At 39.7% G+C, this 26,701-nt stretch overlaps 1 protein-coding gene across 6 annotated transcripts in view; it reads right to left on the reverse strand.

Annotated features, from left to right (window-relative positions):
• The window catches only part of STXBP6 (syntaxin binding protein 6), a 314,060-nt gene that overhangs the window by 9,796 nt on the left and 277,563 nt on the right, over nt 1-26,701 (reverse strand). For all 6 annotated transcript variants that reach the window (XM_066277618.1, XM_066277614.1, XM_066277615.1 and 3 more), the window contains one exon: nt 4,723-4,880. In XM_066277618.1, coding sequence (XP_066133715.1) covers nt 4,723-4,880 — 158 coding nt within the window. The remainder of the gene's footprint in view (nt 1-4,722; nt 4,881-26,701) is intronic.

Below are 26,701 nucleotides of genomic sequence, written 5' to 3' on the forward strand. Positions count from 1 at the left end.
AGCCCCCACTCCAGGAAATACTAAAGGGGGTTTTCCAACCAGATTCAAAGAACAAAAGAAAACAACACCACAAGTAACAGCTCCACCAAGAACACAATAAAACCAAACTTAAACTGTGACAACAAAGGAAAAAAAGGGGGGAGAGGATGGAGATTAACAGTAGCAAAGGACGATGAAGTGCAGAAATACTTATAAGATAGGGTACTACAATGAATATGGTAGGTACCCTTTTCATTACTTAATGGTAACCACCCTTAAAAAAACCACCACAAAAACACTTGACTTAAAAAAGGTAGCAACAGAGGAAAGAAGTATGGAACACAAACAAACAAAAACAAATGATAGAAAAACAAAAGAGAAGAATCAAACTAGATACAAAACTAACAGAAAGCAATTTATAAAATGGCAGTAGGGAACCCACAAGTGTCAATAATTACACTAAATGTAAATGGATTAAACTTACCAATAAAAAGACAAAGAGTAGCAGAATGGATTAAAAAAGAAAATCCAACTATATGCTGCCTACAAGAAACACATCTAAGCAACAAGGATAAAAACAAATTCAAAGTGAAAGGCTGGAAAACAATACTCCAAGCAAACAACACCCAAAAAAAAGCAGGCGTAGCAATACTCATATCTAATAATGCTGACTACAAGACAGAAAAAGTACTCAGAGACAAAAATGGTCATTTCATAATGATTAAGGGGAAGTTGAATCAAGAAGACATAACAATCCTTAATATATATGCACCAAACCAAGGAGCACCAAAATATATAAGACAGCTACTTATTGACCTTAAAACAAAAACTAACAAAAATACAATCATACTTGGAGACCTCAATACACCGCTGACGGCTCTAGATCGGTCATCCAAACAGAGAATCAATAAAGATATAGTGGCCTTAAACGAAATACTAGAACACCTGGATATGATAGACATCTACAGGACACTTCATCCCAAAGCGACAGAGTATACATTTTTCTCTAGTGTACATGGAACATTCTCAAGAATTGACCATATGTTGGGCCACAAAGACATTATCAGCAAATTTAGAAAAATTGAAATTGTACCAAGCATATTTTCTGATCATAAAGCCTTGAAACTAGAATTCAACTGCCAAAAAGAGGGGGAAAAACCCACAAAAATGTGGAAACTAAACAACATACTTCTAAAAAATGAATGGGTCAAAGAAGAAATAAGCGCAGAAATCAAAAGATATATACAGACAAATGAAAATGAAAATACGACATAGCAGAATCCCTGGGATGCAGCAAAAGCAGTAATAAGAGGAAAGTTCATATCACTTCAGGCCTATATGAACAAACAAGAGAGAGCCGAAGTAAACCACTTAACTTCACACCTTAAGGAACTAGAAAAAGAAGAACAAAGACAATCCAAAACCAGCTGAAGAAAGGAGATAATAAAAATCAGAGCAGAAATAAATGAAATAGAGAACAGAAAAACTATAGAAAAAATCAATAAAACAAGGAGCTGGTTCTTTGAAAAGATCAACAAAATTGACAAACCCTTGGCAAGACTCACCAAGGAAAAAAGACACAGGACTCAAATAAATAAAATCCAAAATGAAAGAGGAGAGATCACCACAGACATCATAGATATACAAAGAATTATTGTAGAATACTATGAAAAATTATATGCCACCAAATACAACAATCTAGAAGAAATGGATAAATTCCTAGAACAATACAACCTTCCTAGACTGAGTCATGAAGAAGCAGAAAGCCTAAACAGACCAATCAGCAGGGAGGAAATAGAAAAAACTATTAAACACCTCCCCAAAAATAAAAGTCCAGGCCCAGACGGTTATACTAGTGAATTCTATCAAACATTCAAAGAAGACTTGGTTCCTATTCTACTCAAAGTCTTCCAAAAAATTGAAGAAGAAGCAATACTTCCAAACACATTTTATGAGGCCAACATAACCCTCATACCAAAACCTGGCAAGGATGGCACAAAGAAAGAAAACTACAGACCAATATCTCTAATGAATACAGATGCTAAAATACTAAACAAAATACTGGCAAACCGAATACAACAACATATTAAAAAAATAATACATCATGATCAAGTGGGATTCATCCCAGAATCTCAAGGATGGTTCAACATACGCAAAACAGTCAACGTAATACACCATATCAACAAAACAAAGAACAAAAACCACATGATCTTATCAATAGATGCAGAAAAGGCTTTTGATAAAATACAACACAATTTTATGTTTAAGACTCTCAACAAAATGGGTATAGAAGGAAAATATCTCAACATGATAAAGGCCATATATGATAAACCATCAGCCAACATCCTATTAAACGGCATAAAACTGAGGACTTTCTACCTTAAATCAGGAACAAGACAGGGTTGTCCACTCTCTCCACTTTTATTCAACGTGGTGCTAGAAGTTCTGGCCAGAGCAATCAGACAAGACAAAGAAATAAAAGGCATCCATATCGGAAAAGAAGAAGTAAAGCTATCACTTTTTGCTGATGATATGATCCTATACATCCAAAACCCGAAGGACTCCACAAAAAGATTATTAGAAACAATAAACCAATACAGTAAGGTCGCAGGATACAAAATTAACTTACAAAAGTCCATAGCCTTTCTATATGCCAACAATGAAATATTAGAAAACGAACTCAAAAAAATAATCCCCTTCACGATTGCAACAAAAAAAATAAAATACCTAGGAATAAACATAACAAAGAACGTAAAGGACCTATATAATGAAAATTACAAAGCATTGTTAAGGGAAATCGAAAAAGATACAATGAGATGGAAAAATATTCCTTGTTCTTGGATAGGAAGAATAAATATAATCAAAATGGCCATATTACCCAAAGCAATATACAAATTTAATGCAATTCCCATCAAAATCCCTATGAGATTTTTTAAAGAAATGGAACAAAAAATCATCAGATTTATATGGAACTATAAAAAACCCCGAATAGCCAAAACAATCCTAAGGAAAAAGAATGAAGCTGGGGGCATTACAATACCTGACTTTAAACTATATTATAGGGCCACGATAATCAAAACAGCATGGTATTGGCAGAAAAATAGACACTCAGACCAATGGAACAGAATAGAAAGCCCAGAAATAAAACCACATATATATGGTCAAATAATCTTTGATAAAGGGGCCAACAACACACAATGGAGAAAAGAAAGCCTCTTCAACAAATGGTGTTGGGAAAACTGGAAAGCCACATGCAAAAGAATGAAACTCGACTACAGCCTGTCCCCGTGTACTAAAATTAATTCAAAATGGATCAAAGACCTAAATATAAGACCTGAAACAATAAAGTACATAGAAGAAGACATAGGTACTAAAATCATGGACCTGGGTTTTAAAGAACATTTTATGAACTTGACTCCAATGGCAAGAGAAGTGAAGGCAAAGATAAATGAATGGGACTACATCAGACTAAGAAGTTTTTGCTCAGCAAGAGAAACTGATATCAAAATAAACAGACAGCCAACTAAATGGGAACTGATATTTTCAAACGACAGCTCAGATAAGGGCCTAATATCCAAAATTTACAAAGAACTCATAAAACTCAACAACAAACAAACAAACAATCCAATAAAAAAATGGGAAGAGGACATGAACAGACACTTCTCCCAGGAAGAGATACAAATGGCCAACAGATATATGAAAAGATGCTCAGCTTCATTAGTTATTAGAGAAATGCAAATCAAAACTACAATGAGATACCACCTCACTCCTGTTAGATTAGCTATTATCAACAAGACGGGTAATAGCAAATGTTGGAGAGGCTGTGGAGAAAAAGGAACCCTCATTCACTGTTGGTGGGACTGTAAAGTAGTACAACCATTATGGAGGAAAGTATGGTGGTTCCTCAAAAAACTGCAAATAGAACTACCTTATGACCCAGCAATCCCTCTACTGGGTATATACCCCAAAACCTCAGAAACATTGATACGTGAAGACACATGTAGCCCCATGTTCATTGCAGCACTGTTCACAGTGGCCAAGACATGGAAACAACCAAAAAGCCCTTCAATAGAAGACTGGATAAAGAAGATGTGGCACATATACACTATGGAATACTACTCAGCCATAAGAAATGATGACATCAGATCATTTACAGCAAAATGGTGGGATCTTGATAACATTATAAGGAGTGAAATAAGCAAATCAGAAAAAAACAAGAACTACATGATTCCATACATTGGTGGAACATAAAAATGAGACTAAGAGACATGGACAAGAGTGTGGTGGTTACCAAGGGTGGGGGGGGGAGGGAGGACATGGGAGGGAGGGAGGGAGAGAGTTAGGGGGAGGGGGAGGGGCACAGAGAACTAGATAGAGGGTGACGGAGGACAATCTGACTTTGGGCGAGGGGTTTGCAACATAATTTGATGACAAAATAACCTAGACATGTTTTCTTTGAATATATGTACCCTGATTTATTAATGTCATCCCATTACCATTAATAAAAATTTATTAAAAAAAAAAAAAGATGTCTGAAAGGAGATATCCAGAGAAATAGGAATAGGAAGGAATCTATCACGATTCTGGTACTTATGAAGCAGCAGATGGAAACTGTGTAAGTGGGGTGGAGGAAAGCCTTGATTATTGTACCTGCCACCAGGGGGGACATACAAAGTCAAGTTTCTCAGCACTGAGGCTCCCTGACAGCCCAGAGCTGAGACCTCGGCTCTCTGCAAGACCCACCTTGTGTGCAGTTTCTGCAAACTGCTGGGCGCTGTTCTTCATGTCCTCTGTCTTCTCCTCTGCTCGGCCTAACCGCTCCCCACGCTCGTTCAAGGCCTGGCTCGCTTTCTGTACAGCGCTGGTCACGCTATCGGCCGCGGAATGGAGGATGCTGTTTCCTGAAGAAGGACAGCAAGAGCATCAGAAGCTGGCTCGGCGGACCTGCAGTGAGACCCCTGCCAGGGATGTGCACTCTACAAGAGTAAGGCAGGCTGCAAGACAGAAAGGCCTCAGGCGTCTAGGAAACAAGTCAGCATTTCTTCTGATTGGGTCTGACTGACTCACTTGCAGGATAAACACCTGTTGGCTGCAGGGCCTGGGGAATTCTGGAAGCTTCTCTGACATCCCCATCACCAACACCCCACTCATGTTCACTCTCCTAGCATTCTGTTGCGGGGAGCTCAAAAGGTCTGGGTCCATCTAGATTTAAGACCTGAGTTGCACATGGAAATGGAAATCCTGACAAGTTCAGGAAATTTGGCAAGTTTAACGAGACATATCTGGTTCTGATGTGCCTTCCCCTTGACCTATGGTTTAGGTGAATAACCACAGGAAAACCAGGATAGAAGACAGTTCCAGATATAATGCTCTGTGTTCACTTCAGTTGTTCCCTTCCGTTTTACCCCTTTGTCCCTAGATATATGGTTCCATAAGAAGCTCTGAATCAACCTCAAAGTCTGGAGTAGATGTGCTAGCCCCCAACCTTGAACCCTGAGCTGGAGCTTGGTTGGTTGGGTTTCCTTGCCTCTAATCCCTAGTATATGAAATATGGAGACTCCGCACCACACTAGCCTGCAGGTAGAAAACAGTGAACCACCTTGAGAATAGATTTAATATTCTCAGATTCATGAGTAATGAGGCTCAGAAAGTTGGAAGCCATCGCGTTTCAAAGGGTTAGGCATCCCTGACGTCCCACACACCAGGACTGGGAAACAGAATTCAACAGTGAAGGGCTGGCGGGTGCACAACCCACTGAGAACAAGCATCTTGAAAAATGACAACCAAAGGAAATTTATAGCTGTACTTTGTTAACATTGAGTGGAAGGTATTTAATTGCATTTAATGTAATAGCTTTATGTTTTTGAGTAAGTTTATTATATCATTTAACTTTGTACCTGGAATGGACACATCTAGCCACAGACAGCTTTTAATAGAAATGCAATTGCCTCTGGTCTCAGCTGCAAAGGCTTCCTAACTTCTCCTCTGTTGGAATAGTCTGTGGTTTGTGGGAAAAAATCTCATGCAAAGAATGTGCACTTCATAAATATTTTACCATTTTTCTTTTTTAGGGGTGGATTTCAAGGGCTCACTATGCAGTAAAGGAAGGAGCCAGGGGTTAACTTTGTATTACTCAGTTGCATCAAGCACTACCACGAACCAAGATAAATTGGCACAGATTAACAGTGACCAGAGGAGAAACCTGGTTAAATGCAAGAATTGGAAAGGAAAGGCTGGAAAGAAGGAGAAATCTTGGTTCCCTTTTGTTTTCACATCATACTCCTGACTATGATGATTTGTACTCAAAAAGCTCCTTCACAAATATCAGTTCATCTAATTGTCACAAAAATTCTACCGAGAGGGCTGAGAGTAGTTGAGATTAAGTGGCTTGCACAAGATCACGTCACCAAGGATGGGATGTGGCCAGCACTGGAACCTGGTTTTCCAATGACTTTTTCTTATTCTGTACATTCTCTTTGCAGATATGGTGTCTGTCTTGGGAAGCATCACTATGCCAGAACTGTGATCAGACAAATACAGATAGGTTTTGACAAGTTATTTTTCAAGGTAATGCCTGACTATTTCTGCCCTCAAGGCATTCCTCTTGGCAAATGAAGAGCTATTGCCCATGCTGCACTGCAAGTCAGGTGTTCTCAAGAAGAAAGAATGCAATGGAATGGGAAGATGAAGAAAGAACTAGACGGTGAAGAGGAGTGTGGAAAGGCACAGGAAAATCTCCTCCCTTTCCTACTTCCTTCACCAGGCCACGGCTTAGCCACCGAAGCTAGGAAAAAGATGGGGCCAAGAAACAGCAAGTTCACAGGTAGAAACAGCTGCACTAAAACAAAGGGATTTTAGACTTAGCTTGCATAAAATGAAAAGGGTATGTAACTGGGACTTGTCCTTTCCCGTTGGAATTCATCCTGATGATATTCTCAAAGATAAGACGGATCTGTGTTTCTGAAATGATTTTGCTCTTCATACGCCATACTGCTTTCTTATCATGACTTCCATAAAGTTAATATTGTACATGTCATCATATAACACTGCACCCTGTTCTAAGTGATGCAGTTTAACCAACAGTCATCTTAACTAAAGGAGAACCAAATGTTTTAACTAAAGGAAGGAACCAAATGCTATCTTCACTATTCAAAAATGACACTGCTGACCACTATGAATAGGATATCCACCCTTAATTATTTTCAGGCATAAAATTGGATTTGAACAAATCTTATCACCTCAGTTGAAATGACTTCTCCTGGTTTCAATTTTATCCATATTTCAGGCTCGGTGAAGTCCTATCATCTTTACAAAGCTTCAGGACAGTTCCATTCTTTCCTTTCCTCAGCTCCAGGAGAACTATCTACATCCTTGTTAGGTGCTTAATCAAGTAGTCATGGGCAACTTTCTATCACATTTCTTCACCTGTAGATGCAGTGACTTCTCAACTGGGTCAGAAATTCCCTGAACACACAAAATGACTCTATTGACCATTCCCTAAATCTGAATTTTCTCCTCCTGACTTGGGTCTCCTGCCTCCTTACTTTCTTTTCTCTAGGCTCTTCTTGCTAATGCTGGACTTTCAGAGTTCTGTCCTTGGCCATCTTCTTTTACGTACTCTACAGATTCCCCCAGGGACAATTTTAATTAGCTCATGACTTCAGTGGACAAATTTTTACCTTTAGCTATATTGTGCTGCTAAGTTTCAGAACCTTATGTTTTCTTACTGCACGACTCTAGGACAAGATGACTCAAAGTCATCTTGAAATCAGTGTCTAAACTTGATCCTTTCATTTTGCCTTTCACACTTGCTTTTCCTTTGGGGTCTCCTGCACAGTGAGTAACCCCATTATCTGCCCAGCTCCTCACTTTAGAAGTCTGGCGGCCCTGGCCGATTGGCTCAGCGGTAGAGTGTCAGCCTGGCGTGCAGGAGTACTGGGTTCGATTCCCGGCCAGTGCACACAGGAGAAGCACCCATCTGCTTCTCCACCCTTCCCCCTCTCCTTCCTCTCTGTCTCTCTCTTCCCCTCCCACAGCCGAGGCTCCATTGGAATAAAGATGGCCCGGACACTGAGGATGGCTCTGTGGCCTCTGCCTCAGGCGCTATAGTGGCTCTCTGGATGCAACAGAGCGATGCCCCAGAGGGGCAGAGCATCGCCCCCTGGTGGGCATGCCAGGTGGATCCCGGTCGGGCACATATGGGAGTCTGACTGCCTCCCTGTTTCCAGCTTCGGAAAAATGAAAAAAAAAAAAAAAAGAAGTCTGGGACTCCAGTCTGGATTCATCCCTCATTTTTATCCCACCCAACTAACAGTTACCTCCTACAAAGCTCTCTGCTCTCTACCATTCACACTGTCTCTGTAATAGATCTAGTTCCTCTCGTCTTCAGAGTTATAGTGACAGCCTTTTGTCTAACTGTCCCCACACCTTTTCTGGTCCATCTTCCACAGTTTCATAGTAAACTTTTTAAATTTTTTTTTGTATTTTTCCAAAGTTAGAAGCGGGGAGGCAGTCAGACTCCTGCATGTGCCCAACTGGGATCCATCCAGCATGCCCACCAGGGGGCGATGGTCTGCCCATCTGGGGCGTTGCTCCACTGCAACCGGAGCCATTCTAGTGCCTGAGGCAGAGGCCATGGGGCCATCCTCAGCGCCTGGGCCAACTTTGCTCCAATGGAGCCTTGGCTGCAGGAGGGGAAGGGAGAGAGGAAAGAGAGGGGGAAGGGTAGAGAAGCAGATGGGCACTTCTCCTGTGTGCCCTGACCGGGAATCAAATGCCAGGCCAATGCTCTACTGCTGAGCCAACCAGGCAGGGCCTTTCATAGTAAACTTTTTAAAAGACAAATCTGTTACCAGTTCCCCACTACGTCAGGATAAAACTGAAACTTGTGCTCTGCTTCTCTCTCTCTCCCATCCAAGTACTAACCAGGCCCGACCCTGCTTAGCTTCCGAGATCAGACGAGATCGGGCGCGTTCAGGGTGGTATGGCCGTAGACATCTGCTTCTCTCTCTCAATTCATCTCTTGGGACCTCATCCATTTCCCCTCCTACCCAGACTTTTCTGATCCCACGCCTTGTCAAAATTTTCACAAATGTGTCTGTTTCCCTTACCTATATGCCTCTGTTCGGAACTCTGCTTCTCATCTTAGCCTTTCCACTTACTCCTAAATGCTTCAATACACTTCAGACCTCTTTCCTAGGAAACCTTGTCATGTCTAACCCATCCCACCGACTGCTGCCCAAAACACACACATTATCTTGTGTCTATTTCAAATAATATACTTATTTTTCTGCATGAAATTGTTGGATATCTACTGTGAGCTCCTTGAGGGAAGAAACTTTCTCACTTCTGATTCCCAACCTGTGGCTGACTTAGAGGGAGCAAGTGTATATCATCCCTCTTATGATTTCTTTATGCCTTAGCGGAGAGTTGGACACATAACTGATGCTGTCACATGATCTAACTAGTTCCTGAAATTCTGAATTTGTCAAATGACTAAGGGTTTAGTCTGTGTCTAGTGAAGTTACCTATTTTCTTTAGAGATTATGCCAGGAATTTAATGAATTAAGTCAACAACAAAATGTCAAAATGGAAATATGTTTTTCTATAGCAAAAGTAAAGGGGATGTTTACAAAACATTTGTTAATTACCCTTAAACAAGTGTAAAGTATAAAAATAACACAAGTTAAATAGCTTAGTAAATCCATTGCAAAAATGACAGTTGCCTGAACATTTACTATTTCTAGGCACTTAATAAAATCTGCTTCTTACAACAATCTTATGTGATGGGGGGTATCAACATTTTTAAAATCCCATTTTTATAGATGGGGGCAGCAATGATGGGAAAGAGGTTTAATAATGTGCAAGAAGTCACACAGTAAACAAATAGCAGAGCTAGATTTTTTGTCTGTCTGTTTTTAAGTGAGAGGAGGGGAGAGAGTGAGACGAACTCCCACATGTGCTTTGACCATGATCCACCTGGCAATCCCAGTCTGGGGCCAATGCTCATATCAGCTGAGCTATTTTTAGCACTTGAGGCTGATGTGCTTGGACCAACTGAGTCATTCTAAACGCCCGGGGATGATGCTTGAACCAATTAAGCCATTGTCTGCAGGTGTGGAAGAAGCAGAGAAGGGTGAGAGGGACTGGGAGAGAAGCAGATGGTTGCTTCTCTTATGTGCCCTGACTGGGGATCAAATTTGGGACCTCCATATGCCAGGCTGATGCTCTATCCATTGGACCACTGGCCAGGGCTGGAACTAGATTCTGAACCCAGGAAGTCCAGTTCCAGAGCCAGTTTTCTTACTCATTGTGTTGACTGGCTCTCCATGGGCATTTTCTTGTACTGAGATTAATGACACAGTCTGCATTAACTGCATGCAATAAGACCAGTATAGTAGCTTCTAATATATTTCTTAAAATCTTAATATAAAACAAAACATCCTGTCCTTACTAGAAGTTAAAAAAACTTACTGTAGAAACTTTAGAGTACACATCATTATAAAACGGTAATAAAATCATGCAATAGCCAATTGCTTAGAGAAAACCCTAATTTATATTAATGGTACATTTTATTGTAGTAATTTTCCTGTACATGCTTTTCTGAAACATGGTGGGAACCATAGTATATATATTTAATTACATATTCTATTGTGGGTACTTTCCCATGTCATAAAAAATTATTTGAAAATACTGTTGATAATGGCTGCATTACATTATTATAATTTATTCAACTATTGTCCTTTTAGGTATTTGGTGTATTTCCAGAAGTCATACTTTTTAAAGTGAAGCTGCAGTTACCTTCTTGCATTTACAAACACACATACACACAATCTGTGCCCACATCTTTGATAATTCCTAGAATTAAAACTGCTGGTTCAAAGGACATACACATTTTAGGCTCTTGGTGGATACTGAAAATTGCTTCCGTGAAAGATTTGTTCAACATTTAGAACTCTTCATTTGAGTGTGTACTGTGTGCCAGGCACTGCTGTGTGGGCACAACTGACAGAACAACTTTGAGGGAATGATTTAACTTCTCTAATCTTTCACTTTCTCATTGTAACATGAGCATCAAACCATCCACCTCATGTGTCTGTTGAAGAAATGAAGACGAAGATGCATACAAAGTGCCTGTGGGTCCTCAGTGAACCAGGTCCCTCTACCACCCTAAGAGTACATCTGCTCTCTAGGAATTTTGGAAAAATGGCACGATAGCACCCAATTCTATTGCCTGTCTCCTTCCCTTCCCTCCAGAGCTAAGTGTCTTGAGGCTCACAGAAGACATTTCTTAGCTATCTTGTATACCTGCTGTGTTTAGTTCAGTGTGCTGTTCAGTCAGGGTGCTGAACACATACTCATTAAATCAATGAGTATGCTCTGTACAGAAGATGCCTGACTCCAAAGTTGGGCCCCCATCATATTGTGTTGAGTTAAATCTGGAAATAAAACAGTCTCGCAAGGCAGATACACAGTAATTCTTTCCAGATAGACAGGAAGCATATTAATACCCAATTTATTCATGCAGTCTGAAAAGAGGCTGTCAACCATAGCAAATAAAGTCAACTATCTTTTGAATTATAGTCTCTGGAAAGTGCAGCAGAGACCATTCTTACTTCATTGATGGTTCATTCACATCAGTTCCCCTTGATGTGTGCTTTTAAAAATATATATGTTGGCATTTTTTTTGTTAAATTATTTAGAAGACTTTGAGAGAACTTGAGATAAAACTTTAATATTGTATTAGTCACTGTTTAAACTCACAACTGAAAGAAATCTAAATGTATAGAAAAATGAGGTAAAAAGTATAAAATATACTAACAAGTAACAATAGAAGAGAAAAAAGAGGAGAAAAGATTTTCAAAAGCACACAAGGCCCTGATCAGTTGTCTCAGTGGATAGAACGTTGGCTTGGTGTGTGGACATCCTGGGTTCAATTCCCAGTCAGAGCACACAGGAGAAGCAACTATCTGCTTCTTCCCCTCTCCTTCTCCACCTTCTCTCTCTGTTTCCCTCTCACAGCCAGTGGCTCAACTGGTTCGAGCCTCAGCCTCAGATGGGGGTTGCCAGGTAGATCCTGGTCAGGATGCATAAAGGAGTCTGTCTCACTATCTCCCCTCCTCTCACCTAAAAAAATAAAACAAAAAAATAAAAAGCACACAAAATACTCCAATATCTCAAATATTTAACATAATTTATTTTAATCATCCTAGACTTCAGGTTGTACCTTGCCAATCAAAATTCCTAATTCTATAGCTAGTAAAGGGGCAATTTAAAAAGAATTTCAGCAGCTACTTCTGATATCAAATACATATGTAAATATTTAAAATGCAAAATACTCATCCTCTGGAAAAATCATATAAAAATAAATGATAAATATATGCCAATCTATACTCAGAGCTGGGTAAACACGCTCATCTTAGAGCACTTTTTAAAAATAAAATCTATTAATAGCTTTGCCTGGACTACTTCTATTTCATAGTCAATTACCACTTAGGAACACCTGTTTAATAAGTCCCATTTATCCAAACTACCTTAGAGGAAAACCAATTATGGGGGAAAAAAGTATATATAGACAGTAGATTTGGGTTCCATTACAATACACTCTCAAAAATTGGTAAGAGGATATATTACATTAAATCTGTTAATAGGTTAAGACACATTAGCAACTCCCATATCATATAACCAAAGTGTTCAATAATAATTTATTTTTTTGGCCTGACCTGTGGTGGCGCAGTGGATAAAGCGTCGACCTGGAAATGCTGAGGTCGCCGGTTCGAAACCCTGGGCTTGCCTAGTCAAGGCACATATGGGAGTTGATGCTTCCAGCTCCTCCCCCCTTCTCTCTCTCTGTCTCTCCCTCTCCTCTCTAAAATGAATAAAAAAATTAAAAAAAAAATAATTTATTTTTGAGTAGATTAAGTAGTCCCTATTCTATTCTCATCTATTGTATTAATTTTCTTACCAAAACCATTTTGTGGTTAGACATAAGGAACACTGAAGTCTGGGCCCGTATTAGTGATATTTAAATTAATTTTACTGGGTGCAAGTCGATGTTATTCAAACAATATCTTCCTTTCTGTTTTCGACTTCCAATGCCCACGGCTTAGTGTCTCTACTACCAGAGGATATGTTAGCAAAAGAAACCTGACTCTCTGACCATGAGGTCCCTTCTCAGTTCTAATGCCACTGTGAACCACTTACACTCTATTCTGCCTGAGATGAGCTCCCACCTCCACCCTCAGAGGTGGTAATTTAGTTGGATGGTAATCATGATGCTTCCAAGGAGGTTCTACTTAGTACTATGACTTGTACTAAACATTTTACAAATAAATAATAATTAAAATAATAATGATGATATTAACTTTTACTTCTACAAACAGAGTGGTCAACAGCACAGGCCCATCCAGGGAAACACGTTGGTTCTTAACTCAGACTCTCAATTATCAGTGAGTGTGGGTAAATTACCAAGCTCTTCAACATTACTCTGACTAATCAATACTAATTACACTGGATCCCCTTGCAAGATAAAGATTCTTTCAAAAGGTAAAATTTTATTCATGCTTTCATGGTACTGTCTAAATAGTAAATTCTATTATATATCCAGGTTACGCTACAGTCAGCCTGTCTGAAAGGAAGAGGTAGTTGTTAGGCACAGAACCAGATCAGCAGTCACTCACAGAGACAGCTACCGTTCACTGACTGTCTTCTCTGCAGGGGCTGTGGTAAACTGTCCAGCTCCTTAACCGATTTTACAGTTGAAGAATGAGTGCTCAGGGAGCAGAAGTGGCTTGTCCAAGATCACCCAGATCTTAACCCTAAAACATTTTTTACTACTTTTAAAATAAAAATTGTATATATTTAAGGTTTACAACATAATGATTTGATGCACATATACTACCTAGTAAAATGATTACTACAATTAAGCTAATTAAACTATCCATCTCCACAAGGATACCTTTAAAATTTTTTTTTTGTGGTGACAGTTCCTGAAATCTACTCTTTTAGCAAATTTGTAGTGTTTAATACAGTATTAACTATAGTCAACACACTGTGCATTATATCTCTATCTCTAGACTTAATAATTTTATGTAACTTCAACTGAGCACCCTTGGACCAACATCTCTTTCCCCCGCACAGAAAGAAAAAAACTACATCATCTCATTCGTATGTGGTGTCTACAAAATGTCAAATACATAGAAGCTCAGAGTTGACCCCAAAGTTCTTAACGACTATGTTAGCATTTCCCAAAGTGGTTGTATGGTTTAGAAAGGTCTTATATAAAAAACACAATTCTATCATAAAATAACTTCATGAAATACCGATTTAGCTGGCTCCTTTATTGCAGAACTTTGGAAAACCTTTAACATGCTAATATAAGTCACCAATCAAAAGGAGGCAGGGGTGGGAGCAGGAGAGATCTATTAGCAGAATTTCTCAAATGTGCTTATTTACAATGTCTTTGCACTTAAAACCTGCTTTGGGAAATGCTACGATAAACCATACTGACTTCTAAGTTACAGGAAGAAAAATAAATAGACCCAGGCTGTCCTTGTTAATTTAGTAATAGATGGACAAATCATGTAATTACATTAAAAAGGCTTGCTTTATGGAAGCAGCAGAACAGATATAGCATGTTGAATGGCAGTTCCAGAATTACCTTTTGTCTCAAGTTGGTGGCTAATTTTAGGGACCAATGGGGCTTGTTTGTTGCCTGCAGCTGGGTAGCAAAGAAAAATGGACTCAGAGCTCAGGAGTACTTTGTAAGCCCATAAATTCAGAAGGCTGTTTGAAAGAGAGCTAGGAGTTACCTATTGCTGGCATTACAGAAGGAAGAAGATGGACCATTCTGCTGGTACTGTTAACGTAATTCAGTGGAACTTCAGTCTTTTCTCTAGTCACAGGCATACCCCACAGCTAATGACAGGAGTGAGCCTGATGCTCCCTCTGTACAGAAGCCTATGAGTTCATACTCTTCTCAATGCACTGTCCCATTATTCCCAATGGTCACGGTCAAACATTTAGGATTCCACTCATGTCCTTTAAACACCTGAACTCAGGATATGTAAAGAAATTCAGCAGTCCTTTAGTATTTATTTAAACTTGGTCATATGAACATGCTCTTATACTAATTATGGAGTATCAGCAGAATGAATTAAAGGAAACTTCTTTTGTTCTGTTCAGAGAATATAGGCTCTCGAAAAGGTGGCTGGGATGTAATTTAGAAGAGGGAACCCTTGTTCTGAGGTTAAAAAAAAACCTCAGTGGCTCTAAATTTGGTAAGATGAATTTTGTTCCCTCTTTGTATGACGACAAACCGCCTATGACTCAGCTTTCAATAGGCTTGGAAGCTAGTAACTTTTACTTTAATAGCAACAATTTCAAGTCCTAATAGATACAATTTGAAAACCCGCTACAATGCTAGTGGCCAAAACTAATTCTGTTCAACATGTGGGGCCTGATACTTACTAGCCGTGTGACCTTGAACCAATTACTTACCCCTGTGCTTCTGGCTGTTCTCTCACCTGTCATGGGGGTTGGTCGAGTACCTATCTCATAAGGTCGTGGCAAGGAATAAATGAGGTAATGTGTATGCGGGGCACCTGAAGCAGTGTCTATCTAATACGTGGTAGTCGCTCAACTTAAGCCATTACTAAAGAGATAAATTTCAGCTTTCTGGCACTAAGGAGTCTTTCTGTTCAGCTTTCCGTTTTAGCTCATCTTTCTTTCCTGACTCTCACTCACCATAACGCTTGTGAAGGAAGAGTGTACTCTCACTCTGACCTCTCATACTTCCCAACCACTCTGAGCTTCCAGCAAAGTAGTTTCCACAGCTCTCTACTAACACTGCCTCTCCACCTCAGCAATGACCTGTCAAGTCCATTGCCTATTTTAATTTTCTTCCACTTGGCCAATGGACCACATGTAGACTGACAGACAACTCCTTTATAAAAACTGCTCTTTCCCTGGGCTTCTATAACACACCATTTCTTGGTTCCCACCATCACTTTGATAACTCCCAGTCATTCTCATTTCTTCCTTGGTTATGGGTATGAGGTCAGAAAATCTGGGTTTGGCTCTGTCTCTGCCAAATATTCACTATGTGACCTTAGGTGAATGACTTAATCTCTATGAGCCTTTACTTTCTCATTGGCAAAATGGTGATAAAACAATACGAGTTTTTCACAGAATTTTTTGTGAGAATTAAATGAAATATATATTTAGAATAGTGTCAGCAATGCAGTATGAGCTCAATACATACTGTTATTGTATTAGAATTATCTGATTTATTCTGCAAATTTATTGTAAAATAAACATGGGCTAGAAACTGTCTATACTTGTCTGTTTCTCAAATTTCACCTTAATACCGCCCAGTTTCCTTCCCACACTCCATCTGACCTCCTCCCCCTGAATTCCTTGTGTTAACAGCCCTTCTGTCCACTAGTGTCCTATGCTAAATTCACCTGTAACTGTAACCTCTCTTTCATATCCCATAGCCAGGTGTTCACATAGCCCTGGGCACTATTCTCAGCAAGGGCTCTTCCGTCAGCTCTCAACTCTATTTCTAGTCCCTGCCAGGTCTTGGTGAACCACTAACCTGGTGTTTCCTGCCACTGGCCTCAGTTCTCTAATACACCATATCCTTCTATACTACTGGCTTGATCATGCCGCTTCCTTGTCTCAATTTTTCATTGGCTCACTCATTGTACAACAAAACCTGCTAAAGAACACCCTGCCATTCCCCACAGACTCCAACTCTATCTACTGGTTCAGTTTTACTGATAAATTTTAGAGAATTGTTCACATTCTATCAGTTTTTTTATATTCAAATATAAAACAAGATGGATGTACTTACCATAGGTAGTACATCCTACCACAGCATATAATAAATAAATTTAGTGTAAATAAAAAACTTGACAAGAAACACTGTGTCCAGCTCTGTCCCTAAAGGTGTCCAAACATTAGCAATAGCAAGCTAATTTCTTTTTTGTTTTGCAACATTAGTACTCAAATGCAAACCTAGCACTTAGATTTTGTTGTCTAACACTGCTTTCTGCTAGAAGAAAAGAAAAGTGATGGTTTCCAATGCCTCGGGGCAAGGAAAACTCAGTTAGGCCTAAAATACCTTATTATTGCCAGAAAATAACCAGGTACCTTCAAAGATGGTGGGGAGGGTGCTGAAAGCAAAAGAAAGCCAGTTTAAAGCAGATTCTACTGCACAAGTTGTGATATTTAGAATATCAAGAGTAATAAAATAATTATAACAATGAAGATAATAATTATAACTATTATAACATATAATTACATAATACATTATAATATAAGGTAGAATATATAATTATGTAATTATGTTTATATAACTTTGTGTAAGCCCTAACTTATTTATGATGACAACATAAAATATTAAGTACAAAAACTAAGTTGAAATATAAGACAAGATAGATTACAATTGGTTTATTGCTTTATTTTATTGACTTTAAGAAATAGCGTTTTGTTGGCAGCAAGATGGCAATAGATTAGGTGGATGTTCCAACTTCCACCTCCCAGAATCAAAGTGGATTACAACCTAATTTTAAGAACAATCATCTGTAAAAACCAACTTTGGGCTAAACCAAGAGGAATCTATAACCAAAGATCACTGATGAAGCCACACTGAGACTGGTAGGAAAAGCAGAAACGTGGAGAGGAATGCCCAGATCCCGGGAGTGAGCGGCAGCCCGAAGGGACTTGTGTGGTGGTGGGGTTTTATCGGAGAGGGGAGGGTCCTGGGCCTCAGGACCAAAGCCCCAGCCTGCAGCCCCGGAGCCTAGAAGAGGCGTACAGACAGTATTTAGCTGTGAAACAAGTCAGGATACTGTTCACAAGAAAGAGACAGATTTCTCAGACCCAGGATTCATCTTAAAGGGACCATGCAGAAAACCTCTTTCACAACCACCCACCGGGGCTCTGGGGAATGGGAAGAGCTGAGAGGACTGGAGTAGCAAGAAGAGAGTGTAATCTAAGAGGCACATGGAGAAACATTTTGAGGGACAGCCACCCTAACCCCTGAGCTGAGTCACTACCCAGATCTAGTGAATATTTTTCCGGGAACCAGCAATACCAGCAAAGGGAAGCAGGTCACCAGCCAAACAAAAGCTTTCCTGCTACAGTCAGAGCAGAGTCACTTAGAAGCAGGGAGCCCATCAGGGATACAGTATTGAGTACTGAGATCTGAGCTCCAACGCCACCCCCACACTGCTGAGTGCTCGCCGGAGGGTGGGCAGCAACAGGATGCAGGAGCACGGTCCTGTCTGTGGGGTTGGAAGCCAGGAGCCACAGCAGGTGTGGCTCAAGCACGTGAATGCAGAACATCCACCAGGGCAGGGTGGAGGCCAGGGGCCAGCCAAAGCTTGCAGCCCAGATGGACGAAAGCAGTCCTGCCTGCAGGGCCAGGGCAGAGGCTGGGGCTGGTCAAGTCTTGCAGCCTGGACAGGTGAATGCAGTCCCACCTGCTGGGGCAGGGTGGAGGTCAGGACCAGCCAGAGCTTTCAAACAGGGCATGCATGCACAGTCTCATCTGCGAAGGTGAGGTGGAAGCCGCAGGGACCGCAGCAGCGGGCAGGCACTGGCAACACCCATGCCTGAACACCCGAGGCGGCAGCAGTGGTGGTGGCGGGCCTGCAGACAGACCACACCTCAGGAACACAAAGGCCACACACATTGGACTCCTGTGGCTATACCCATCTGAGGGATGAAAAAAAAAGAAAAATATAAAATAAAATAAAATAAAATAAAAAAGAAGGTTGGATAGAATGATACCTGAGGCTAAGGGGCAAGCCACATCCAATACCTTACTTAACCCCTGATTTATAGTACTGAGCCCAACAAGTAGCCAACAATAAAAGGCAGCAGAAAGCGAATCTCAGGGGAACCTGAACATTTAAATGAATATCCTTTAGGCCAAAAGTAGATAAAAGCCAGCCTAAGTTGATATTAACAACAGCACCTGGGCTCAGCAGCAGCAGCCATAGGATCTGGATCATCTGTTGCTCTAAAAAGATAGATAAGGGCAAGTCATAGGCAGTGACTCCCACTGGTCTTCACCAGGCTCTGGCCAAGAAGGTCTAGGGAGAGCACATCCAGAGGCCAGATATGGAGAGCATCAGTTCAGGACCTAACTACCCTTGTTAAGAGTTACATCTTAAAGAAGGGCTCCTCACACCTGACCCAGTTAAGATATAGAAAATGGAAAAGCAGCTTTACTAGTTAAAGAGAACCACAACTCAAACAAGCCAGCAAACCACAAACAGAAACAGTGGGAAGACAGAGGAACATAAGCCATATGAATCAACAAGAAAAATCTCCAGAAAAAGATCCGGATGAAATGGAACAAATTAAATTACCAGATGCAGAGATTAAAATAATTATTGTTAGGATGTTTAAGGATCTCAAAGCTACATGGATGGACTTAATGAGTACCTAAATAAAGAAATTGTAAGCATCAAAAAGGACACTGAAATCATAAAAAAAGAACAAGAAAGAAATGACAAACACAATATCAGAAATGAAGAGTACACTAGAAGGAACAAAAAGCAGGCTGGATGAAGCAAAGGATCAAATCAGTGACTTAGAGGACATGATAAGCAATAGCACGGGAGCAGAACAGCAAAAAGAAAAGAGGATCAAAAAGTCTGAGGAAACTCTAAGAAAGCTCTGTGACAACAAGAAGAGAAAAAATATCTGAATAGGGGTTCCTGAAGGAGAAGAGAAAGAACAAGGGATAGAGAACCTGACTGAAGAAATTACAGCTGAAAATTTCCCTAAATTGATGCAGGAAAGAGTCATAAAGGTTCAAGAAGCAGAGAAAATCCCATTAAAAAAGAACCCAAAGAGAACTACACCAAGACACATCATAATCAAAATACCAAAGCTAAGAGATAAAGAAAGAATACTAAAAGCTACAAGAGAAAAAGAGTCGATCACCTACAAAGGAGCCCCCATAAAGATGACATCTGACTTTTCAACAGAAACACTTGAGGTCAGAAGGGAATGGCAAGAAATATTCAAAGTAATGCAGAACAAAGGTCTACAACCAAGACTTTTTTTATCCAGCAATGCTATTGTTTAAAATTGAAGGAGAAATCAAAAGCATCCCAGACAAAGAAAACCTCAAGGAATTAGTCACAACTAAACCAATGCTGCAAGAAATGTTAAGGGGTTGCTGAAGACAGAACAAAGTGGGGAAAAAAATCTAGTAAAAGAGGAATGTAGATTTAAAGAAAAAAATGGCAATAAACAGCTACATATCAATAATAACCTTAAATGTAAATGCAAATGCTTCAATCAAAAAACACAGGGTAGCTGAATGGATGAGAAAACAGGACCCATACATATGCTGTCTACAGGAGACACACTTCCAAACAAAAGATACACGTAGATTGCAAGGAAAAGGATGGAAAAAAAATTCATGCAAATGGAAATTAAAAAAAGAAAAAGCTGCAGTAGCAATACTTATACCCAACAAAACAGACTTTAAAACAAAGACTATAGTAAGAAATAAAGAAGGTCATTACATAATGATAAACGGAGCAATCCAACTGGAAGATATAATCATTATAAATATCTATGCAGTTAATATTGGAGCATCTAAATATATAAAGCAGATTTTGACAGACATAAAGGGCGAAATCAACAATACTATAATTGTAGGGGATTTTAATACCCCACTAACATCACTGGACAGATCCATAAAGAAAGAAAATTAACAAAGAAACAGCAGCCATAAAGGACACACTACATCAACTGGATTTAATAGATACCTTCAGAAACTTTCACCCTAAAGCACCAGAATATACATTCTTTTCAAGTGCTCATGGTACATTCTCTAAGATAGACCACATGTTAGGAAACAAAACGAGTCTAAATAAATTTAAGAAAATTAAAATCATATCAAGCATCTTCTCTGATCAAAATGGCAGGAAACTAGAAATCAACTACAATACAAAAACTGGAAACTAAATAGCATGTTATTAAATAACTAATGGGTTAACAATGAGATCAAGGAAGAAATAAAAAATTTCCTTGAAACAAATGAAAATGAACATACAACAACTGAAAATTTATGGGACACAGCAAAAGCAGTCCTGAGAGGGAAGTTCGTAGCATTAAAGACATATCTTAAGAAGCTAGAATAAGCTCAAATAAACAACTTAACCCTGCATCTAAAAGAACTAAAAAAAGAACAGGAAGTAAAACCCAGAGGAAGTACATGAAGTAAAACCCAAGGAAATAATAAAGATTAGAGTGGACTTAAATGACTAGAGGCTAAAAAAACAATACAGAGGATCAATGAAACCAAGAGCTGGTTCCTTGAAAAGGTAAAAAGACTGATGAACCTTTAAACAGACTCACCAAGAAAAAAATGAGAGAGAACTCAGATAAATAAAATTAGAAATGAGAGTGGAGAAATAACAACTGAGACAGCAGAAATACAAAGGATTCTAAGAAAATACTAGAAGAACTGTGTGCCAAAAAATGAGACAACTTAGGTGAAATGGACAATTTCGTTGAAACATATAATCTTCAAAAATCAATCAGGAAGAATCAGAAAACCTAAAGAGACCGATTACAACAAATGAGATAAAAAAAGTTATCAAAAAACTCCCAACAAACAAAAGCCCTGGGCCAGATGGCTTCACAGGTGAATTCTACCGAACATTCAAAAAAGAAGTAATTCCTATCCTTCTCAAGCTATTTCAAAAAGTTCAAGAGGAGGGAAGACTTCCAAGTTCCTTTTACGAGGTGAGCATAATTCTGATTCCAAAACCAGGCAAAGACAACACAAAGAAAGAAAACTATAGGCCAATATCCTTGATGAATTTAGATGCTAAAATTCTCAATAAAATATTAAGAAACCAGATGTAGCAATACATGAAAAAAATCATGAATCATAATCAAGTGAGATTTATTCTGAGGAGGCAAGGCTTGTACAATATTCACAAATCAATCAATGGGATTCATCACATAAACAAAAGGAAGGAGAAATATCACATGATAATATCAATAGATGCAGAAAAAGCATTTGATAAAATCCCACACTCATTTATGATCAAAACTCTCAGCAACGTGGGAGTACAGGGAACATACCTCAACATAATAAAGCCCATCTATGACAGACCCACAGCCAACATCAGACTCAATGGACAAAAGTTAAAAGCAATCCCCTGAAGATAAGGAACAAGGCAGGTATGCCCCCTTTCACCACTCTTATTCAACATAGTTCTGGAAGTTCTAGCCACAGCAATCAGACAACAAGAAGAAATAAAAGGCATCCAAATTGGAAAAGAAGTAAAACTGTCATTATTTGCTGATGATATGAAACTGTACATAGAAAACCCTAAAGTTGCAATAAAAAAAACTACTGGACCTGATAAATAAATTCAACATGATGGCAGAATATAAAATTAATACTCAGAAATCAGAGGCATTTTAATACACCAACACTGATCAGTCTGAAAGAGAAATTAAGAAAACAATCCCCTTCCCTATTGCAACAAAAAAAATAAAGTACTTAGGAGTAAATTTAACCAAGGAGGTTAAAGACTTGTACTCAGAAAATAAAAACATTGATAAAAGAAATCAAGGAAGATACAAATAAGTGGAAGCATATACTGTGCTCATGGTTAGAAATAATAAACATCATTAAAATGTCTATATTACCCAAAGCAATTTATAAATTCAATGCAATTTCTATTAAAGTACCAATGACATACTTCAAAGATATAGAACAAATATTCCAAAAATTCATATGGAACCAAAAAAGAACACGAATAGCCTCAGCAATCTTGAAAAAGAAGAATAAAGTAAGTGGTATCACACTTCCTTATATCAAGTTATACTACAAGGCCAATCTACCCAAAACAGCTTGGTACTGGCATAAGAACAGGCATACAGATCAATGGAACAGAACAGAGAACCCAGAAATAATCCCGCACCTTTATGGACAATTGCTATTTGACAAAGGAGGTAATAGTATACAATGGAGTATAGATAGTCTCTTTAACAAATTGTGTTGGAAAAATTGGACAGCTACCTGCAAAAAAGTTAAACCAGAGCACCAACTTACACCATTCACAATAATAAACTCAAAATGGATAAAAGACTTAAATGTAGGCCGTGAAACCATAAGCATCTTAGAAGAAAACATAGGCAGTAAGCTCTCCGACATCTCTCGGAGCAATATATTGCCGATTTATCTCCACAGGAAAGTGAAATAAAAGACAGGATAAACAAATGGAACTAGCCTAACCAGGTGGTGGCACAGTGGATAGAGTGTCAGACTGGGATGCGGAAGGACCCATGTTTGAAACCCTGAACTCACCAGCTTGGACCCAAGGCCACTGGTTCAAGCAAGGGGTTACTCAGTCTGCTGAAGGTTTGTGGTCAAGGCATATATAAGAAAGCAATGAATGAACAACTAAGGTGTTGCAACAAAAAACTGATGATTGATGCTTCTCATCTCTCTCGGTTCCTGTCTGAGTATCCCTATCTGTCCCTCTCTGTGTCCCTGTAAAAAAAACAAAACAAAACAAAAAACAAACAAACAAAAAAACCCCGAACAAATGGAACTATATCAAAATAAAAAGCTTTTCCACAGCTAAAGACAATATGAACAATATAAAAAGACAACCCACACAATTGGAGAACACATTCGACAATATGTCTGATAAGGGCTTAATAACCAAAATTTATAAAGAAATTGTAAAACTCAACACCAGGAATATAAACAATCCAATCAAAAAATGGGCAAAAGAAATGAAGACACTTCTCCAAAGAGAACATACAGATGGCCAATAGGCATATGAAATAATGCTCAACATCATTAATCATTAGAGAAATGCAAATTAAAACCACAATGAGATATCACCTCACACCAGTCAGAATGACGCTCATTAACAAAACAACACAGAATAAGTGCTGGTGAGGATGTGGAGAAAAGGGAACCCTCCTGCACTGCTGGTGGGAATGCAGACTGGTGCAGCCACTGTGGAAAACAGTATGGAGATTCTTCAAAAAACTAAAAATGGAACTGGCTTTTGACCCAGCCATCCCACTTTTAGGATTATATCCCAAGAACACCACATTAGTGATTGAAAGGAAGAAATGCGAGTGACATCGGAGAAATGGCGCCGTGAGGAGTGATACTGATAAATCTTTCCAAAATTTCAACAAGTTCTTCAACCAGAGACAGAAAAATCTATCCTTGGAGCGGCTAGAAGTCCCACACTGAACACGAAGTTATGATCGAGCAAAAAACTGACTAAATATATAATCAACCCTGAAGGAAATAAGATGGAGAAAGGAACACTCCACCTTCCTCACTAACCTAAGCAAGGGCTGCTTTCACTTGGAACTGAGAGAATAGAAGCTAAGGTGGGCAAAGGGGGTGAACAGAGCCAGGCTGCGGCATAGATGTCCAAGCCAGGCTGTGGCATAGATGTCCAAGCCGAGGAAAGACTGTGCCTGTGGCGACCCAGCCAACGCAAGCTAACACCTGTGCCAAACCCAAAGATGGGCAAGTGGTGGCAGCCATTAGCTGCAATATCCTGGTCGGCGAGTGCGGATAGTGTGCAAGAGGTTCCTCCTAGCACCACGGGAGTAGGCACCCATGTTCCCAGACAGAGGGGCGGAGTCAGAGGCCTTTGCGTGGGCTGTGGCCAGAGTCTCGGTGTGACCCCTGCATCCTGAAGAGCAGTGCGCGGGGAGTGCGTGAAAGCAAACTTCCCTATGCTTGAACTTCTCCGGGTAAGCGGGGCGCCTCATCCTGGGCGAGTGGCAGCCTCCCTGATATCCTGGTTGGTGAGCGCGGATAGTATACGAGAAGTTCCTCTTAGTGCCCTGGGAGTGGGGGCCCGTGTTCCTGGACAGAGGGGCAGATCAGAGGCCTTTGCGTGGGCTGTGATCAGAGTCTTGTGGTTCCTGCACACTGATCAGTGGCGCACGGAGAGTGCGTGAAAGCGAACTTCCCTATGCTCGAACTTCTCCAGGCGGGTGGGGCGCCTCACCCAGCCATACAAACTAAGAGATCCAGGAAGGATTAGCTTAACCCAAAGTCTGCTCACCTCCCAACTGACCTATGCGACTCTGACAAGATCTCTCTCAGTCAGCGATCTAAGACAAGAGGTGTGATATTTTTTAGTGCCTCTTGCTGTGCATGTAGGGTGGGGGCAACTTCTGATTGGCAGAGCTTTCATACTCAGGGCTATACATTAAAAAGAGGGATTTGGCAGCTTGTAAGACCTCTTGTTTTGCAAACAGTGACTAGGACATCTTCTATCCAGCCAAAACAGTTTACAAAGTGCCCAGAGCCTGGGGAAACTGGTCCCACAGAGTGCTGAGGCATACTGGACAGGCCTGAAGGTGCATAGAAAGGCACCTTCACAGCAATTGGCTCCCAGCCCTGCCTGATAATGCTAGCAGCTCTGATAGATCCTTACCCAGAGCCCTGCACTGAGTGGGGATACAGTGGGGATTTGCCAGTTCTTTGAGCCTCTTACTCTCCAGGCAGAGACAGCAGCAACCCCATAGCTGGATCATCAGGCTGCTAATTCAGGAAGGAAAGACTAGGAGAGAGGCTCCAGGAAAACGGACTCTCTCATTGTCGGAGCCTGCAAATGCTAACAAGCCTCAACTGCCAACTAGACTGAAGCCCAATATATGACATCGCCATAGAGACTTATCAACTGCACAAACCTCTACCTAAGCGTGCCACAGGGGCAGAGCCTGGGGTACAGAGTCACTGACCAGGAAGAGGGAGAGAAAAGAAAAAGCAAGAAGATAACCTCTCAAAATCAAGAAAAATCCACAGACTTTATAACCTTTTCCACTTTAATTTGTTTGTTTCTTTCATCTTCTTGTCTTGATTATTTTCTTCTTCTTCCACTTTGGTCATATTATTCTCTGCCCACCTTATTCTTTCCTCTTCTTGAACTACACTACCCATAAGTGTTACATTTCCCATTTTCTTTCTTTTCTTCTTCCTTTCTCTCTATGAGGGTTGCACTCCAAAACCCTTAACTCTCTCTCTCTTTTTGTTTTTCTTCTTTTTGCTTTTTCCTCTTTCTATTTTTCTCCCTCTAATTAGTTTCTTCTTTTCTCCTTTACTTTTCCTCTCATTCAATCCTCAATCATGAACAAATTATTTTATTTGGGACTCAAATCTATCTTTGTGGCACTTTGTGTGCTTTTTACTTCGCTTTTTAACTCATTAGCAGTGCTCCCAACCTTGGCTCTCCATTTTATCTAGTTTTTGTTCCACTTAATACAATAGAAATTTTTTACTTTTTTTCCCTTTTTCCTGTTTCCCTCTTATCCCTCTCATTATATCTCTAAGTTGACCATCACTTACAAGCAAGTCATTTTATTCTTGACCCAAATTTTTTCCTTTATTACATTTTGTGGGTCCATACCTCCTTTGTAGTCCCTTTATCAGTTCTTCCCAACTCAGGCCCTCTGTTATAGGGTGTTTTGTTCTATTTAGCACAATATAATTCACAGTTCATTACAATTTTTTCTCAAGAAGGAGGGAAGAAGAGAGGAGGGAAGAAAAAAAAGGGAAATAATAAATTTTCTTTATTTTTTACTTTTTATTCTTTATTAATACTTATTAATACTATCAACAAAACCACCCTCAGTTGCCATTAAGGGAAAAGGAAATCGAATATCATAGATACAAAAGACAGAG

The sequence above is a fragment of the Saccopteryx bilineata genome, chromosome 4, assembly GCF_036850765.1.
Source record: "Saccopteryx bilineata isolate mSacBil1 chromosome 4, mSacBil1_pri_phased_curated, whole genome shotgun sequence".
NCBI classification, from domain to species: domain Eukaryota; kingdom Metazoa; phylum Chordata; class Mammalia; order Chiroptera; family Emballonuridae; genus Saccopteryx; species Saccopteryx bilineata.